General features: G+C 36.3%; 1 protein-coding gene across 8 annotated transcripts in view; it reads left to right on the top strand.

The window, feature by feature from the left end:
- LOC306853786 (fibronectin type-III domain-containing protein 3a-like) overlaps positions 1–17,769 on the top strand; it is an 88,083-nt gene extending 70,314 nt beyond the window's left edge. For all 8 annotated transcript variants that reach the window (XM_079391438.1, XM_079391436.1, XM_079391434.1 and 5 more), the window contains 13 exons: positions 129–215; positions 1,498–1,636; positions 2,301–2,369; positions 2,470–2,588; positions 3,486–3,591; positions 5,283–5,458; positions 5,588–5,701; positions 6,037–6,186; positions 6,945–7,285; positions 7,484–7,696; positions 8,450–8,616; positions 9,614–9,735; positions 15,521–17,769. In XM_079391438.1, coding sequence (XP_079247564.1) covers positions 129–215; positions 1,498–1,636; positions 2,301–2,369; positions 2,470–2,588; positions 3,486–3,591; positions 5,283–5,458; positions 5,588–5,701; positions 6,037–6,186; positions 6,945–7,285; positions 7,484–7,696; positions 8,450–8,616; positions 9,614–9,735; positions 15,521–15,835 — 2,118 coding nt within the window. In that variant the 3' untranslated portion in view covers positions 15,836–17,769. The remainder of the gene's footprint in view (positions 1–128; positions 216–1,497; positions 1,637–2,300; positions 2,370–2,469; positions 2,589–3,485; positions 3,592–5,282; positions 5,459–5,587; positions 5,702–6,036; positions 6,187–6,944; positions 7,286–7,483; positions 7,697–8,449; positions 8,617–9,613; positions 9,736–15,520) is intronic.
- The last annotated feature ends 1,194 nt before the right edge of the window (positions 17,770–18,963 follow it).

Below are 18,963 nucleotides of genomic sequence, written 5' to 3'. Positions count from 1 at the left end.
GTGTAGTAAACCGTGATCTGTCTCATACTTGTGAATGGCCTAAGGCAAATGTTAATTTGTGGTGTAAACTGCCAAGTTTGGCCAAGTTTTTAATGCGTGTTTAGATGAGTATGTCATGTGTTTCACAGGGTTATGGGTTCCAGGCCAGTTATGATGGTGACGAGCTGTCACACACGGTCAGAAACCTCCACAGGAGCACCACGTACAGGTTCAGGGTGAGAGCACACAAACACACAGTGATGAATGTTTGCGACTTCTTAAGTGTCTCAGTTTATTATAGTGTCTGTTTATTTCTTTTTGTTAGTTTTTTTTTGTTTGAACATTCATTTACTTCCTTCTCTTTTATTTTTTTTTCTTTTATTTCAGTCTGTTTTTAATTTTTTGTCAATTTATATTGCCATGTCTAATGATATTTCCTTATCAGTTTATTTTATTTATTGCTTGCTTTCTTTCTTTTGTTTGTCGGTTCATTTTGTTCTTTGTTTTTTGCTCTCGTTTCTTTCATTTGCTGTTTTGTTCGTTTCTTGTGCGTTTTGTCTTTAGTTTATTTGATAGTTCTCCCTTTGTGCTTTTTAAATTTTGTTTTTTTTAAATGTTATTCCTTTTTCTTTAATTTTAGTCTTATTTTTGAATGAGCTTTTTCTTCAATTGTTCATTCTTTAGTTTCATTCAGTCTTTTCTTTGTCATTCCTTTTATTTAGTCTCTATATATTCTCTGTATTTTGTTCTCTTTCTACCATTATCAGCTTTTTTTTTGTTTGTGCCTTTTTTCTTCATTTTTGATAATTGTTTGTTTGTTTCATTTGCTCTTTTTATCTTTCATTTGTTCCTTTATTCCTTAGTTTTTTGTAAGTCCGTTGTTTTTTCCTCTCTTTTTTTGTTTTCTCTCCTCACCCCTATCCCGGTAATGATTGAGAGTCACCTGTTGCCAGCGGCTGTGAGAGGAAGCAGGTGGTGTAGTGATGCGATCAGTCACTGTTCTCTGGTGTTATTGGGGGGGGAATGATCGTAATCGTGTTTCCAAAAACAAAAGTGTATTAATGCGATCAGAACGGCTGCAAGTATCCTGATGAGAGGAGCTGATTACCTGCCGAGAGCTCGCATCCCCAATTACTGCCAATTACTATGACAGATGACATCACAACAGCACTGTTTATTTCTGAACCGTGAAACGCTTCCTCATCCTGAGCTTTTATCAGGGGAAAACTGTTTCTCATTGAGATAAATTTGGTAGTGAATATAAAGGGTTTTGAAAGGCCCTGGAGATTTGCATTCCCTCTGCACCCAGTGTTTGGGTGAGTCATAATGAAGCCTATTTTTAGGACCATTCATTTTTTTTTGCATTGTGACATTCTGAATCATTAATACCACCCCCCCCCCCCCTCCCCCTCCCCCTCCACACACACACACACACACACTTTCATTACTATAATGAATAACATTCTGCTATTTTTTTCTACTAATTGTTTTTTTGTTTTTTTTTATAAATCCTTGCAGGTTGTCGCCTATAATGCAGAAGGGAAAAGTAACCCCAGCGGTGTGTCTGAGTTCACCACGGCCCCTGACAGACCGGGCTGCCCCTGCAGACTCGCAGTGAAGGGGAAACCTCACCCGACCAGTTTCCGTCTGACCTGGGGTCAGTTCAGCATGTTAGAAACGCACAAAGATTTAACTTTTACTCAACACAACTATAACTAATCTAGAAATCACCTTTGATTTAGTCCTCATACATTTTGACTGTTCTTATGGCTCAGGCTTGAAACTTGGTGAGCTGCATTTCTAAGTAGTGTTTTTAGGGATTTATTTATTCAACGGTTTTCACAATAAGAAATTTCCATCCAAGACTGAGTGAAATTTTGGTCCAAAATATTACAATGTTGGAACAGAAATGCAGAATGTACTTCAGTATCAAAAACTAGCTAGGGTTATCATAATCTAAAACCATAAAACATTTTTCAGTGCTTGGGATATTATAAACATTGTGAAAAAATGTAAAACAAACAAACAAAAAATATTTCAGCTAGTTACTTTCGCATGTCTGCATGATTTAAGTTTAAAGTACTAAAATAAAAATTTAAACCTAATAAAAAACTATTTTTCAATTTTTATTTTTATATTTTTTAGTTGTATAAATATCAAAAACACTACAAAATAATTAAAAGATAAAAATAAATTCAGAACAGAAAGTGTAAAAATAAAATCTAATTTAAAATATTAAGATATTAGAACAGTATCTCAGTGATACTAAAATAACATTGGAACTGGCTGCAAATAGTAAGTGTTTTTTGTTGTTGCCTCAGATCCTCCCAAAGACGGCGGCGGTTCAGATGTGACAAAGTATGTGGCGGAGCTGTCTGAAGGGTTAAGTGGTACGTTCCAATACGGTTTTCTTGTGTGTCTACACATGCTCAGTTTGATCCTGCCATTATGTTTATTCATTGATTGATTGCTTGTGTGTGTGTGTTTCAGGTTCTTCTTGGAATCAGGTGTACAGCGGTTTGGCTATGGAGTGTGTTTGTGACGGTCTGAGCCCAGGATGTTCATACCAGGCTAGAGTCCACTGCATCAGTGCGGGAGGCGAGAGCCCAGTATGTCACACAAAAACATGCAATCCTTTATAGCTGAAGGGCCAAGTTAAACTTTTATTTAAAATATTCACGCTCATTTTGCTGTGTACAAAATATATTTAAAAAAAAATAACATCAAAATAATCTTTTTTTTTGTTTGTTTGTTTTTTTAGATGCGACAAAGACCAATAAAACTATAATTTAAAATGTGAAAATTTGACACCATTACGAAGCACACATTTTAAAAGTGTATTTAAGTGTGTTAAGAAAGTGTACTTTATTTAAATACGCTTCAGTGGCATTTTATTTCATTAAAATGATATAATCTGCAAGTATAAGTATAGTATTTGGATTTGAATTACACTATAAATGTAATTTCAATACTTTAAAGCTCACTTCTTTTGAACAGAGTATTTTTTACAGAAAGCCATTTCTTTTACATTTTTGCTTATTTTGCATACTTTCATATAAATATTGTCCATCTCTATTGGACTGTCATCTTTTTTTCCTTTTGCTCCACAACTTATTACCAATTCATCCACCTTTTCCTTTTATCTGTTTCCGCACAAACTTGTTTCCCCTCTTCCATCGCCTTCAAAATCGCAACACGCTTTTATCAATGGAGCGCTTTTGGCAAGCGGCTGGTAATAATTTCTCTCTTCCGTCTTCTGATCCCAGCTGTAATGGCATTGTCGGCACTTCGCAGATGCATATCTGCATGCGGGACTTGCCAGTGCACAGCTATGACTCATGTTGGCGCTGGTTTTCACAGCCATGAATGTGAGAGAATGCTCACATGGTTATGGTCTGCTGTCACCATTTCAGCCGGTGCCTACACACTATTCTCTTTGAGGAGGTGGAACGTGGTGTGCATGATTAAAATTTATCAAGATAATTTCTCAACCTTGTTGTTTTTAGTTGACGGAGCCCTTGCAGGTCCAAACGCCACCTGTTCCTCCTGGTCCATGTCAGCCGCCCAGGGTCGTCGGCAAACCCAAAGCAAGAGAGGTGCAGCTGCGCTGGGGTAAGCTTTGCCTTTGTGTGTGTGCTTATTGCGTATAACAAATAGTTTCTTAAAATCATGTTATGTTTAGTATAAATTTAGGGTTAATTGGGGGATCGAGAGGTGTATATACACAATCGTTTAAAAGTTTGGGGTTCATTCATTCATATTTTGGTTTTGAAGGAGGTCTAACCTACACTGATAACTGAAATATAATTACAATTGAAAATAACGGTTTTCCATGTAAATATATTTTAAAATATAATTTATTCCTATGATGGCAAAGCCATTGTAATATGCTGAATTTGCTACTTTTTTAGTTTTTTTTTTTGTTTAGATTACTTATTTTTATCAATGTTAAAAATGGTTGTGCTGCATTATGTTTTTTTGAAAACTGACATTGTTTTTAAATATCGTTATTTTTTCAGAAAGTTTAAAAATCAGCGTTAATTGAACTCTTTCTCGCCAAACGGAATTTTCCGGGTTTTCCGCGTTCTCACTGTTACACACTCGGGGGCGTTATTACACATCTCCTGAGTGAGTCTAGAAAGCGCCGATCAAAAACACAGTACAGGAAGACGCAGAAACGAGCAATCTCATATGTATGCATATGAAAAATAATGCTATCATCAACACTAACTGCATTTAATTGAAAACTGCCTAATGTTACAGAGTGAAATGTCAGTCCAGAAAGTGGTAAAGGCAGGGGCACGTAGCCATCATTTCAGAAGTGAGGGGGACAGAAATGTTATATATATAACATAAAAATGTTTTAAATAAAACAACTGCTTTCTATTTGAACACATTTTAAAATGTAATTCAGCATCCTTACTCCAGTCTTCAATGTCACATGAAAAATAATTCTGATTTGCTATTATTACTATTATTATTGTCAATATTTAAAAGAGTTGAGTACATTTTTGCAGGATTCTTTGATGAATAGAAGGATCCAAAGATCAGCATGTATCGGAAATAAAAATCTGGATTGTAACGTCCAGATTTTAAAATATATTTAAATAGAAAACAGTTATTTTATATAGTAAAAATATTTCAAAATTGTACTGTTTTGCTGTACTTTGGATGAAATAAATGCAGGCTTGGTGAAGAGAAGAGAATTCTTTAAAACACATGAACAATCTTACTGTTCAAAAACATTTGACTGGTAGTGAATAGACAATTTGAATTATTCTATTATTTCTAGCTTTTACTTGGCTTAGCGTCCCCCGCGTGATCTACGCCCCTGGGGTAAAGGCCTGTGCAAGCTTTGGGAGCACTGATGGAAGCCATCTACTGCATCTTTGCTTTGATAATATTACTGAGCATGATCCAGATGTAGCATTTGATAAAAATAAGATTTTCTCTTTTTGCTCAAAATGTTTTTTTTTTTTTTTTTTTTTTTTTTTAAACCTACCTACAATCAAGTGTTTGATTAAAAAAAAAAATCATAAATAATAAAACAATGCTTGAAGCTTGAATAAAACTGATTTTTTTGTTTGAAAGTAGAGGGTCTGATCTTTATGTTGATGTATTAAGTGCTCAGATACTCATACAACAAAATATTCTGGGGGCCATGAAATTTTTGTGAAAATCGTCAAAAACTCTGGAGGGGAAAGAATTAATGTTTCCTTGCTGAATAAAAGGTTTTTTTTATTGTTGTATTGTTTTTTTGTTTGTTTTTTTTAATCAATGTTTTTTCTCATTGCATCTGTTAGCGCCCCCTCTGGTGGATGGAGGTAGTGCAGTGTCTTCGTACAGCGTGGAGATGTTCGCTCCCCAGATGGACGAGGGCAGGGAAGTGTACCAGGGCTCTGAACTGGACTGCACAGTGGGAAGTTTACTGCCCGGCAGGACCTACGGCTTCCGGATCAGAGCTACCAACAAAGCTGGGGTGAGTGCAAGCCTTACAAATGTCACAGATATTACTTGTTTTTATAGTTGCTAATAACCTGTTCTTTTCATAGAATGTGCCACATATAGTTACTGGCAAGTTGTTTAATATTTTAATGGTGTTCAACAGTACGGCCCTTTTTCGGAGCGGTCTGAGGTCACAACAGGTCCAGGGGCCCCTGAGGCGTGTCGGCCCCCGCATGTCACCTGTAAATCACCGACATGTGCTGTGATCAGCTGGGAGGTGAGAATATCCCATGATGCAAAGTATACTTTTAGTATCAAGCAAGTCTTTAGTAGCTTTGAGAGGACATCAAGTCACCTTTGTCTCTATAGCGCTTTTAATAATACAGATTGTCAAAGCAGCTTTACAGTATTGAATAGGAAAATAGTGTGTAATACTGTAATGCAAAAGGATAACATTAAAAACAGTTAAAATCAGTTCATTGATTGAGTGATGTCGTCAGCCAGCTCAGTTCTTTTTTTGTTTGATGTTTTTATTTTTATTATTTGTATGTTTTTGTTTTTGCTTTAAATTTGTTGTGTCTAACACATTGGCTGTCTTTTGCACCCATACAGACCCCTCCCTGTAACGGAGCGGCAGTGTCAGAGTATCGTCTGGAGTGGGGGGCGGCAGAAGGCAGTATGCAGATGTGTTACACCGGTGCTGCACTGTCCCATGAGATGAGGGGTCTACTGCCTGACACCAGCTACTTCTGCAGAGTACAAGTGAGAAACACTATCATACACACACTTATTTCATCTCAGTGTTTGAGCTGATGGTGAGACGTGATCTGCCATGTGAAACTTACCAGGAAATCGCAGTCTGGTGACTGATTATGCTTTTACTTCCTGTGAGCGAGTGCCAACTTTACATTCTCAGTGCCACCCAGTGGATGAGAGATTAATAAAATTGTTGTGTTTTATTGTTGTTTCTTTTTTCTTGCCCTGTGAGGTTTATAATAGCTGTTTGTTGCTATATTGGGGGCTGTTTTATATTAATTGTTGGCTGAAATTATGTTCAATTAAATTATTTTGCTACAGTTTGTAATTATATTACGAAATATGCTCATTTCCTAAATGCTTCTTGTGGGACAGTTAGCAGATTTACAAAAGCAAAACAGTTCAATATCACTTCAGAGCTGAATTTGAACTAAAATAAACCAATGTTGTTTTATAACATTAGTTATAATCAGTCAGTAAATTCTTTAATTGATGCTTTAAATTCTCATGGTCTGCTTTCATTGTGCATCTCTACACTAGTCTAGCCCAGTCCCATGTTTTACTTTTGTATATATGTTGTTTTTTGTGTAGAATTATCATTATAGTTGGTCCTGTAGTTGTTATTGTTCATCTTGATGATTTCTCTGCCTGCTCAAGTAAAATCAACTACAAAAAAGGTCAAAGATTAAAGGTTTATTTGCTGTTCACGTCAGGCTTGTTTAAAACTCTAGTCACTCACTGACTGTGTGTGTTTTGTGCCTCAGGCAATGAATGTAGCCGGTGTGGGGCCCTTTAGCGATGCCGTGCTCTGCCAGACACCCTGCTCTGTGCCAGCGCCAGTCAGCAATGTCCACGCTCTCCGTGAGTCAGAGATGAGAGTGGAGGGCAGCAGGACCACAGTGGATGAGGAGGACGAGGAGGACGAAGAGGCCAGACCTCTCCTTTACTCCCCATCCACCTGCCTGGGGCTACGCTGGGAGGCGCCCTGTGATCACGGATCAGAGATCACGTCGTACCTGATCGATCTGGGAGAAAGACAACCCATCCTTACTGGGCCCGTAACCAAGTACATCATCCAGAACCTGCAGCCCGACACCACCTACAGGTACAAGGAAATCGTTGTTATAAAACGGTAGTGAAATAAACATACAGCACGACCGATGTAGTCCATTTCATGAATGTAGGAATCCTATGAATCTTATAAATTAAACTTCACAACCATTCCAAAAATGAACATGAATCTGAATGAATAAATGAGTGTATATGAATGAAAACTGAATCTTGTGCTTGTGTCCTTTTGAAGGATAAGAATCCAGGCTCTGAATAGTCTGGGAGCAGGACCCTTTAGCCACACCTTTAAACTTAAGACCAAGCCACTGCCACCCCTCCCTCCACGTCTGGAGTGCACCGCTTCCAGTCACCAGACCCTCAGGCTCAAGTGGGGTGAAGGCCCGGCCAAGGCCCAACCCACCGATTCCTTACAGTACCATCTCCAAATGGAGGATAAAAGTGGGAGGTTAGTAGATGCATCGTTGGTGCTTTGCAGTATATTTTAGCACTGTGTCCTGACCAAGCATGACAGAAGTTTCAAGGAATTTTCTCTAATAATGCTAAGATTAGCCAAATATGCAGTCAGTAATTTATTTATTTTTTTTTAAGAAATTAATACTTTTATTCAGCAAGGATGCATTAATTTGATCAGAAGTGACTTTTAAGTAAAGACTTTTGTAATATTATGAAAGATTTATATTTTTAAAAGATGTAGTTTTTGGACCTTTCCATTAAATCAAAGAAACCTGAATTTTGGTTTCCACAAAAATATTAAACAGCACAACTGTTTTAAACATGTAGGATAATAATACATGTTTTTTAAGCAGCATATTAGAATGCCTTCTGAAGGATCATGTGACACTGAAGACTGACTGCTGAAAATTCAGTTTTGTAATCACTGGAATAAATTGCATTTTAAAAATATTAAAACAGAAATTTCATTATTTTAAATTGCAATAATATTACTGTTTTTTGATCAAATAAATGCAGTCTTGTTGAGCACAAGATACTTCTTTGAAAACATTAAAACAATCTTACTGACCGTAAACTTTTGAAAGGTAGTATAGTACAAACATGTTTTTATTTTTTTATTAAAACTCCGATTTTGTGTGGCTCTGTCTTCAAGTCTGTTACAGTTTTATAATATTGTGTATTTTGTGGCTTTATAGAGGTTAACTCTATAACGTTTTCTGTCTCTCTGTTTTTGTCCTTCCTAAAGGTTTATATCCTTGTATAAAGGATCCTGCCACACTCACAAAGTGCAGAGGCTAAATGAGTCTACCTCGTACGTGTTCCGCATCCAGGCCTTTAACGAGGCTGGCGAGGGGCCCTTCTCCACTGTTTACACCTTCATCACCCCCCGCTCCCCACCTGCACCCCTGAAAGGTACAGCATCCCAACTGCAGCCGCCATTTACTTGCCCCATCGACTTCCTTGGATTCATTTAATATATAGTGATGGCAAAGCTGATTTTTTTAGAAGCCATTAATCTAGTCTTTACACGATCCTTGAGTCTTCTGTGCTGATTTGCTGCAGAAAAAAAAAATATATATATATATTCTATGATAATATATATATTCTAATATCAATGATCAAAACAGTTGTGGTAATTAATAATTTTTGGAATTATATTTTTATATTTTGTGGAAACCACGATACGTTTATTTTTTCAGGATACTTGAAATTCAAAAGACAGTGTAATATTTGAAATAGATTTTTTTTGTAACTATATAAATGTCACTTTTGATCAGTTTATTGCAAAGTAAAGCTTACTCATCCCAAACGTTTGAATGGTAACTTATGTATGATTTAAAATATAAATGATGTTTATACATAATGGAAGTATGGTAACAAAATGGTTTCTGAATTATCATGAAAACAGGCCTCATTTTATTTAATAGAAAATATTTATGTTGTCTTTAGTGTATTTATTTATTTATTTTAAATACAGATGTGTTCAATAAAGCTTGACTTGTATTTTACACATAATGTTATGCCTGTCTTCTCATAAGGGAGCTAATTTATGTGCATAAATGGCAATAATTGCACAGCTCTGTTTATTGGCATGTTACATTAATAATCAGTCTCACACTCAAATTAATTATTTTAAATTGATGCACTTTGACAAAAGGGAAAGGAAAGGGAAGTGGTGTGTGGCCAAGTATGGTGACCCATACTCAGAATTTGTGCTCTGCATTTAACCCATCCAAGTGTACACACAGTAGTGAACATATACCCGGAGCAGTGGGCAGCCAATGCTGCGGCGCCCGGGGACAACATTCTAAATCAAATATTTAATGATCTGCGGTTTAACCTTAAATATTTTTGTATGCAAGTTTGGTTTGTTCTCATCATCTCTACATCTGTCTGTGTCTGACTTCAGCTCCTCGTGTGGAGCGTGTGGACGAGTCGTGTGAGGTGAGCTGGGAGACACTGCCGCCTATGAAGGGAGATCCAGTTGTCTACTGTTTGCAAAGCATGCAGGGAAATTCTGAGTTCAAACAGGTACCTACACTGCACTATATCAGCTGCATGTACACGTTACAGTAGAAAACAGCTCATCAAACACCAAAAACCATCCATTTTAACCTCAATGAAGCATCTCAATTATAATATTTCTATTCAACATGCGGCAAAAGTGTCTCAAATATAGATTTGCACTTGTAAGCACATTACACAGAGGTCACAGCGCTCAGCAGGTGCGCTCAGCAGACAGCAGGTGTTGGGTTCAGCAGTTTGGAAGAATAGTATTATAGCATAATGACGATCAAGTGGTCATTACTTGAATAGCTTAGTGACAGTTATTGCACTTAATGTTATTACTAAATCAAATCCATCCACTCACATTTGTGATGTGATTGTGCATGCTCTTGTTCTGACATCATGTTGTGACTATGGCCTTCATAACTTGTTTGGCAAGGTCTCCATACATGTGAAGAAGCACCAAAGTACAAAATAAAATTTGGTTCTAAACCGGTCTTCTAAGGTCATATGATAGCTTAGTGTGAGAAAGTAACGAAATACATTTATGTAATTTAGTAGCTTTTTTGTGTACTTCTACTTTTTAAAATAATTGTAAAATCTGTAATTTTACTTTTACTCAAGTATATTTTGTTTGAAGTGTTGTACTTCGCTACATTTAAAAACATTAATTACTGAGTAAAAAAAAACAAATCGCTCCCTGGAAACTATCGGCAGTAGAACAAACTGGCACTAAAATCACAAGAAAGATGCAGACGGACAGGCGTTATGGTGCAGACTCACCCAGCTGAAAACGAAACCCCGTCACATTTATGCTCTTTAATGCTGTGTAAGCTGTGTTTGCCTAGGCAGACCAAACTAGCAGCTTATATAAAATCTCGACATCAACCCTTTGCAAGCATGTAGAGGTAAGGTAAATACTTGCATCATTGCATTGGTGGTTAAAATGAAGCTTTGGCATTTTAGCAAAAGGTTTTATTTAATTAGCCAAAAAGATAGTGGTGCAGGTTGTGCGATATATCGTCTGCGATTATCAGAATTGTTGTTTTAACGATGTGCGATTTGACATTATTAGTATTTTGCAAAAACCAATCAAAACACTCCTACAGATTGTCATGAAGTCTAGTAGACTAGAATAGTGCACGTGCCCATTTAGAGTGCGTTCTTTCACTGTGTGATTCAGTCTGTTAAAATGCATTTAGAATGATCACAAGCAGAAAAGCAGAAGCAGAAAATGTATATATTTATATCATTTCATATAGTAAATCAATATCACACGAAGAGTGCTGTTTTTTCTCCAAAAATCAGCATGAATGCTTATAGATTTTTTTTTTTTTTTTTTACAACAGTTCAATAAACAAGTAGTTAATTAAGAGACTTGCCTTTTAGACACCATATTGCCTGTTTTTGCTCTATTTCGACAACAAAGAAATTCCAAACAGTCACCATAGCACAGTTTTGCGTCTCTGAGCAATGGCGGTGTTTCGTTCCTGAATTAATCAACCGTTTAAATGATTTGGTTCAATCACAATGACTCGCTTATTAACAGTGACTTGCTGACAACTACTGGCGGTTTTAATTTCTCATTTAAAGTATCTTTTTTTTTTTTTTTTTTTTTTTTATAATTTCAAATATGAGCATTCAACATTTTATGTCTTTTATATATTAAAAGATTATTTCTGTATTTGTAACTGCAGGTTAAATGCATTCATGTCTTGCATCAAACAGTCTGTAAATACATCTAAATGCCACTTCAGATGAAGTCTCTGTGCGTCCTCTGTATTGCAAAGACGAGTTTTGTTGATACTGATTTGATTTGCCTGGTAACAGCCCAAATGTCTTATTCTAAATAGCTGATTCATATAATTAAAAACAACTAGTTTGAGATTTATAGGCCTATCCCAGGGGTGTCAAACTCAGTTCCTGGAGGGCCACAGTCCTGCAGAGTTTAGTTCCAACCCTGCTCCAACACACACATACCATGTCGTTTTCAAATAAGCCTAAATGATTAGATTAGCTGGATCAGATGTTTAATTAGGGTTATATCTAAACTGTGCAGGGCTGTGGCCCTCCAGGAACTGAGTTTGACACCCTTGGCCTATCCCATTTTTGCCTCCCTCCCACTGTTAAAATATAACCAAGTCATTTTAATGTTGAGTACATTTTAAATGAGCTACTTTTGACTTTTACTTGTAGATTTTTAGACTAATGAAATTTTACTTAAGTACAAGTAAAAGTACCCATGTAATTGTACTTTTACTTGAGTAAAATATTTTCGTACTCTTTCCACCTCTGGAAACAGATCGTAAATCCTGAAATAACTCAAATGTGCAATGAATTTAAAACATTTAAACATGTTATGATTGATTGTGACATTAGGACCTTTTGCATTGTGAACATTTGTCAGATGTCCCACAAAGTTAGGTAACACTGTATTTTGCTGTGACATGTTACTGTCCTTGTTAAATAGCCAGAAGCTGTCAGTGCCGATAGCCTCGTGGATAGTGCGCCAACATATAATGTAACTGTGCTCCTAGCGACCTGAAAAATCCAAAAAGAAGCCTGCACAAGCAAATAAAGAATAAAAAACATTGATTATAATATGAAAATCACTACTATAATGAAATGTTTCACTCACATGTGACCCTTCGCAGTGCCTGGTTACAATACTTATTGCAGGAACCCTGTCCTTGTTACACGTTACATGTTCCTACCACTGTAGAGGACTACATGTACAGTAAATTATGCATAATTATATGCAACTAACCCTAAATCTAACACTGTAGTAAGTGTATGTACAGTCATGGTCAGAATTATTGGCACCCTTAGTAAATATGATCAAAGAAGGCTCTGAAAATAAACCTGCATTGTTAATCCTTTTGATCTTTTATTTTAAAAGAAATCACAAAAATCTAACATTTCATTGAACTAAAACAAATGAAAGTGGGGGAAAATCTCTTTATGAAATAAATGTTTTTCTCAAATACACGTTGGACACAATTATTGGTACCCCTAGAAATTCTTACGAGTAAAATTTCTCTGAAGTATATTCCCATTCATATTCCCAATTTTGAGCACTCCAGGGGGGTTATGAACATGAAATTATCCAGCTATGGCTTCCTGTTTCACAGAAATATAAATAGGAGGTAAAACAAAGCCCTTAATCATCATCACAATGAGAAAAACCAAAGAATATGTTTCTGATGTGCAGCAAAAGATAATTGAGCTTCACAAATTAGTGAAGTGGCTTTAAGAAAAGAGCGAGAGCAGTGAAAATTCCCATTTCCACCATCAGGACAATAATTAAGAATTTCCAATCAACATAAAATGTTACGAAACTGCCTGGAAGAGGACGTATGTCTATATTGTCCTAATGCATGGTGAGAAGGAGAGTTTGAGTGGCTAAAGACTCTCCAAGGACCACAGCTGGAGAATTGCAGAAAATAGTTGAGTCTCGGGGTCAGAAAACCTTAATAAAAAATTGTCAAACAGCACCTACATCACCACATGTTGTTTGGGAGGGTTTCATGAAAAATTATCTTAACTGAATATGCTGGAGTTTGTTTCTGGATGAGCTATCAGACATGACTGGAACTTCAAATGGGACTGGCTTCTGTGGTCAGATTAAACTAAAAAAATTAGCTTTTTATCAGCAAACACTCCAGATGGGTTTGGTGAACACAGGGATAAAAAGTATCCCATGTGTACAATGAAATATACTGCTGTATTTTTGATGTTGTGGGCCTATATTTCTGCTGGAGGTCCTGGACATCTTGTTTAGACACATGGCATCATGGATTCTATCAAATACCAACAGATAAAAAAATCAATAAGTGACTGACTCTGTTAGAAATCTTATAATGGGTCATGTTTGGATTTTCCAACCGGACAATAATCCAAACACAAACCTCAAAAACAACACAAACATGGGTCACTGACCACAAAACCAACTTCTGCTGTGTCCATTCCAGTCCTCTGACCTGAACTCTGTAGAAAATGAGTGAGGTGAACTGAAGAGAAGAAGCACCGTCATGGAGCTGTGAATCTAAAGGATCTGGAGAGATTCTGGATGAAGGAATGGTCTCTGATCTCTTGTCAGGTGTTCTCTAACCTCATCAGGCATTATAGGAGAAAATGTAGAGCTGTTAAACTGGCAAATGGAGGTGTCAAAAATTATTGAATAAAAGGGTGCCGTTAATTGTGGCCAATGTGTATTAGAGATTTTTTTTTTTTTTTTCATAATATTTCCCCCCATTTTAAATTCTTATTATCCAATTAAAGGTTGGATTTTTGTGTTTTTTTTTTTTAAATAAAAGATCAAAAGGATTAACAATGCTGATTAATTTTCATAGCCGCCTTTGATCATATTTACCAAGGGTACCAACAATTCTGACCACGACTGTAGTAAATTAATATTACTCAATACTTTGTGTATCTATACTATAACAATGTTACCTTAAACTAAAGTGTAACCCAAACTTGTGGCACCATATTTAAATGCATAATTTACAAAAACAGTTGAGATTTGATTACTTAATTTTTCTCACAAAGTATATTGCTTATGAAGACTGTGAAGACTACTTTTATGGTACATTTAAATAAAATAAAATAAAAACTCCTTGAACATTCTGCAGAAAAAAAATCCCTCACTCATATGAATTTGGAAAGAAATGAGGAGTAAACTTGAGTGTGAACCGTCCCTTTAAACGTGGGTCCTAAGGGGCCCACTGGAGAGCCGGGTAAAAACATCACACAGTTGTCTGTAGTTGCAGTGTTGAATTCCTAATAGTGATCGTCACTAAAAATATTATCACTGAACTGTATGTCAAGACGGCACCCTGCAGAGCCATTTGATTTAACGTAAAACCACTCTACCCTGAGCACCTACGCGGGCTGCCTCTGAGTGACTGTAGATCTGAGGGTAATGGAAGGTAAAGCAGTCTCACTGGCTCTGACTCATCACCCCCTGCTGAGAGACACTGTAGGAGACTGCAGGCATGATGGGAGGCGTGTGTGTTTGTGTTGATTCAGCCCACACACACGTGCAGGACTTCATATACATATTCTCATGTTCTTCGTGCATATTATTTCTCTGCCTAGACATCTGCATCCTTAAAATAGACTTCATCAGCTCTTTACTTTTTGTTATGAAAAAGAACGAAATTAATGTAATGCTGAGTATTGTCCTGTATAAATTAAACTGAATGCTGGTCTATTCAAAAATGAGCAAATTTTAGGTCTAAGCTAATTATGATTTGAGAACTGGGCCTAAAATGTGCTAAACAATATTTATATTATAATTCACTACACTATTATATACACTATTTCATACTGTCACTGGATCAATTTAATAAAGACATTTATGCTGATACAAAAACCTTTCTATTCCATCAGACAATCTTCTAAAAGCTTCATGGTTTCCACAAAAATATTAAGTAGCACAACTGTTTTCAATGTTGATAATAATAAGAAATGTTTCTTAAGCACCAAATCAGCATATTAGAAAGATTTCTAAAGGATCACGTGACACTGAAGACTGGAGTGTAATGGTTGCTGAAAATTCCGCTTTGGATCACAAGAAAAAGATGCATTTGAAAAGTATATTAAAATAGAAAACACTTCTATTAAATTATAATATTATTATACAAAATTACAGTTTTTACTATATTTATGATCAAATAAATGCAGCCTTGGTGAACGTAAGAGTCCTTTCAAAAACATAAAAAATCCAAAGAAGAGTGTAAATGCAGTATTTAAGAATATATTTGTTTTTATTTAAATAATTAATTGTCGTCTCTAATTCTTTCAGATCTACAAGGGCTCAGCCACTTCCCACCAGCTCCCTAACCTGAGCTTGTCCGCAGAGTACCGATTTCGCGTCTGCGCCATCCGGCAGTGCCAGGACGCCCCCGAAATCATCGGGCCCTACAGCTCCACCGTCATCCTGCTCCCACCTCGCGTCGACAGCCCCGGGGTCTCCGGCACCACGGGATCCAAAGCAGCCGAGGCTCAGAAGCCAAAACGCAGCATGACAGACGAACAGTTTTCCTTCCTCATCATAGCCCTCTTGGCCGTGACGTCCATCCTCATCGCTGTAGCCATCCAGTACTTCGTGATCGAATGAGCCTCGGCCCTGCGTTACATCGTCAAAACGAGTTTGTTTGTTGATGTTTTTTTTCTTTATTTTTCGTTCTGGCACCAGCGTGGAGGAGCCGCGTGAAGGGAAGAACTGAGAAAAGGAAGTTGTAGAATCACTTCATCCAAATCTGTTGATCTATCTCTCCACTGTCCCTTCTGAGCATGCTGTCAAAAGAACGCCGTTCCCCTCCGTGGGACTCGGAGGGCGATTTAATGAAGGATCAGCAGTGAAGCTTACCGCTCATCGCATTCTCATCATACCACTTCATTTATTTGTGTAGCTGTAGTCTTTATGTTATTTATACGTATAATTTCAATTGTAAACTGTTGAGTGTCAGTTTCGTTCAGTGTTCCAAAGCTAGCTCGGTGGTTGCGCCACTCACCGTTTTACTATCTTGGGCCTGGGACTTGAGGGCCAGTGACTACGCCGTCAGCGAGGGGGTACGGGCGAGCAGAAGGCCCGCCAGGGGTCCCGAGCGAAGTCTACGATTTAAAAAAGGGGAGGCGAGACTGATACCGCTCAAATTAGCGAACGTTGATTTAGCACTTTCCTCAGAACTTTTTTGATGTTCAGAATGTCTAAAGGATGCAAAAATAACTAGAGAAATGTTAGTATATTTTTGTACAGTATGATACGAGGACCTGAGATTCTGGCTTAGTACGAGGAGTAAGATTATGACTATGAATACCAAACTAACTCAGCTTAATAGTTATTTTTTGTATCATGTACGTATACTGTAGCTTGTTTTTACAATCAAGCAGCTGCTTTGCTCCAAAATATTGTTGTTCAGCACAAACAATGTATGCTTCTTGGAAACCTTTCCTTCGGTCGTTACGTTTGCACCTTAGTGAGAAGAGAAAAAAATACTTATCGAATGCGTCTTGATCTTGTGATGCGTTTTATGGAACTTGTTCTCCAGTTGTGCAAGCCCTCAATGTGTTTTGGCAGTTTTTAAAAATGTAGTACCACGAAATTTGTTCTTGAAATGATTTATTCAGCCAATAATCATGATTTCGAAAGTCATAGTATTTTCTTAACTTCTCTATTGTTCATTTTTTTTTTTTTTTTTCGGTTTTGTTTAGTTTAATTATTGCATTGTGTTATCCTTTACTTTTAGCAATATTACTTTTTGATGTAATCTCAAGTGTATTGAATATAGGACTAAATATTAATTTTCAGATATCTTTTTTTTCTTAAATCACACATTTGAACTTTATTTTTTATATGGAAATAAAACCTTTCAGTTTATTCTGTCCAGTAGAGAAATTAAGAAAAGTGCAAGAAATGGAATGCAAACAGCTGTAATGAATTGTGTTAATCCTTCATGTACTTCCTGTGAATGGAAATGTTTTGCCTTTTTCTCTGTGTGTTAAAGTCTTGTGACTGTCAGCGCTGTCTTACAGCAGCAAGATGGTCCTGTCGTAGGGTTTTGTGTCGTGCTTGGGTTATGGGCATATGAGTACTGTTAACAACTGAAGGTACCTTGCAAGAAGTCTTGGATGAAAATGAATTACATGATTTGGTCATATAGATGTCTTCTGTTTGTCATTGAAGGAAAAAAAAAAAAATCTCAAATTCCTATTTTTGATAGTGATAAAATGTAATTGCAAAGTGTGCCATTTTAACATCTCCCCACCATGGTAGGCGTTTGGTTCTTGGGAGACAGAAAACTACAAAAAATCAATAAAATATGCACAAAAAAATGAGACCATTTTTATGTAATTTTAATGTTTGCAGTTACCTCATACACCTTACATTCCAAAACAAAAATTTGTTATAGTATACATACTACCAGACATATCACTTTAAGTTGTTTGTTATCAGATAGGAAATGTATAATCATATATATGTATCTAAAGTGTGTCTGTATAGTCATATCTACAGACGGATCCATGCACAATAAAAGATTTATAATTCTTAATTGTCGTCTTGTACTGCATGTTGCCATATATGTAGATTCATATCACTATGATAATGTTTTTGTAACTAAAAAAAACACTGAATGAATATTTTTTTCCAGTCAAGATTTATTGCTTTATTGGATTTTATTGGATTTTGTTAAAGCCCTTTTGAGCACATTCAAATCAAATTTTCAGATTACACGCATCTCATTTGAATAAAACTAATACCATTATAGTAATGACTTTTATTATAATAATTATGAATAGTTTATGAATGAAACTTGTAAAAATATGTTTTCAGATTCCAGTTCAGATTTTGTGTTGTTAGTCACAGATCCAGACTATGTACAAAGCAAGTTCGTTCCTCCTGGTTAAATTTTGTCCTCAAAGAAAGAGCCACCAGGTTCATTGGGTTGGAGTGCTCCCTCCAGACAGATTGTCTATTAAATTGGATTATTCTTCAGCACCTGAATCAAGTGTTAAAGCATATTACAAAGACATTAAGATGATCTAAATGTATTTTTCTGTAATGTTTCAAGATTTGAAGTGAACACAGTGCACCTGGCACACCAGGAGCTTCTTTGTGCATCAACATACTATATGAATAAAGATTGTGTTAGATATTGACAATGTTAATACTAAATAACTGTTTGTAAGAAAAAAAGAAAAATACACAATTAGGTCATACCTTTTATTTAGTGTATTTATCTTTTGAACTGAAAAACAAAACAAAAACATTATTCTTGTTGAAATTCAAGCAATTACATTTTTTGCATATTTGGCACACAAAAGATTCAGATCATCAAACTAATTTTAATATTACACAAAGATAATGCAAGTAAATACGAAATGCAGTATTTTATTTTTAAATGATTCCATTTATTAAGGGAAAAAAGCTGTCCAAATCTACCTGGCCCTACGTGAAAAATTAATTGCCCCCTCATCTTAAATCATGAAAGAACTGTGATTAACTACATTATTTTAGAAAGCTGTGTTAAATTTCACTTGCCAAACCCAGGCCTGAGTACTGCCAGACCTGTTGAATCAAGAAATCACTTAAATAGAACCTGTCTGACAAAGTAAAGCATGCTTAAAGAGCAACACATCATGCCGCGATCTAAAGAAATTCAAGAACAGATGACAAGCAAAATAGTTATATTAGTGTGGAAATGGTTATAAAGCCATTTCTAAGACTGTGGGACTCCACGAACC

The sequence above is a fragment of the Barbus barbus genome, assembly GCF_936440315.1.
Source record: "Barbus barbus genome assembly, chromosome: 34".
Lineage (NCBI taxonomy): Eukaryota > Metazoa > Chordata > Actinopteri > Cypriniformes > Cyprinidae > Barbus > Barbus barbus.
This window is presented reverse-complemented; position numbering and strand designations above follow the sequence as displayed.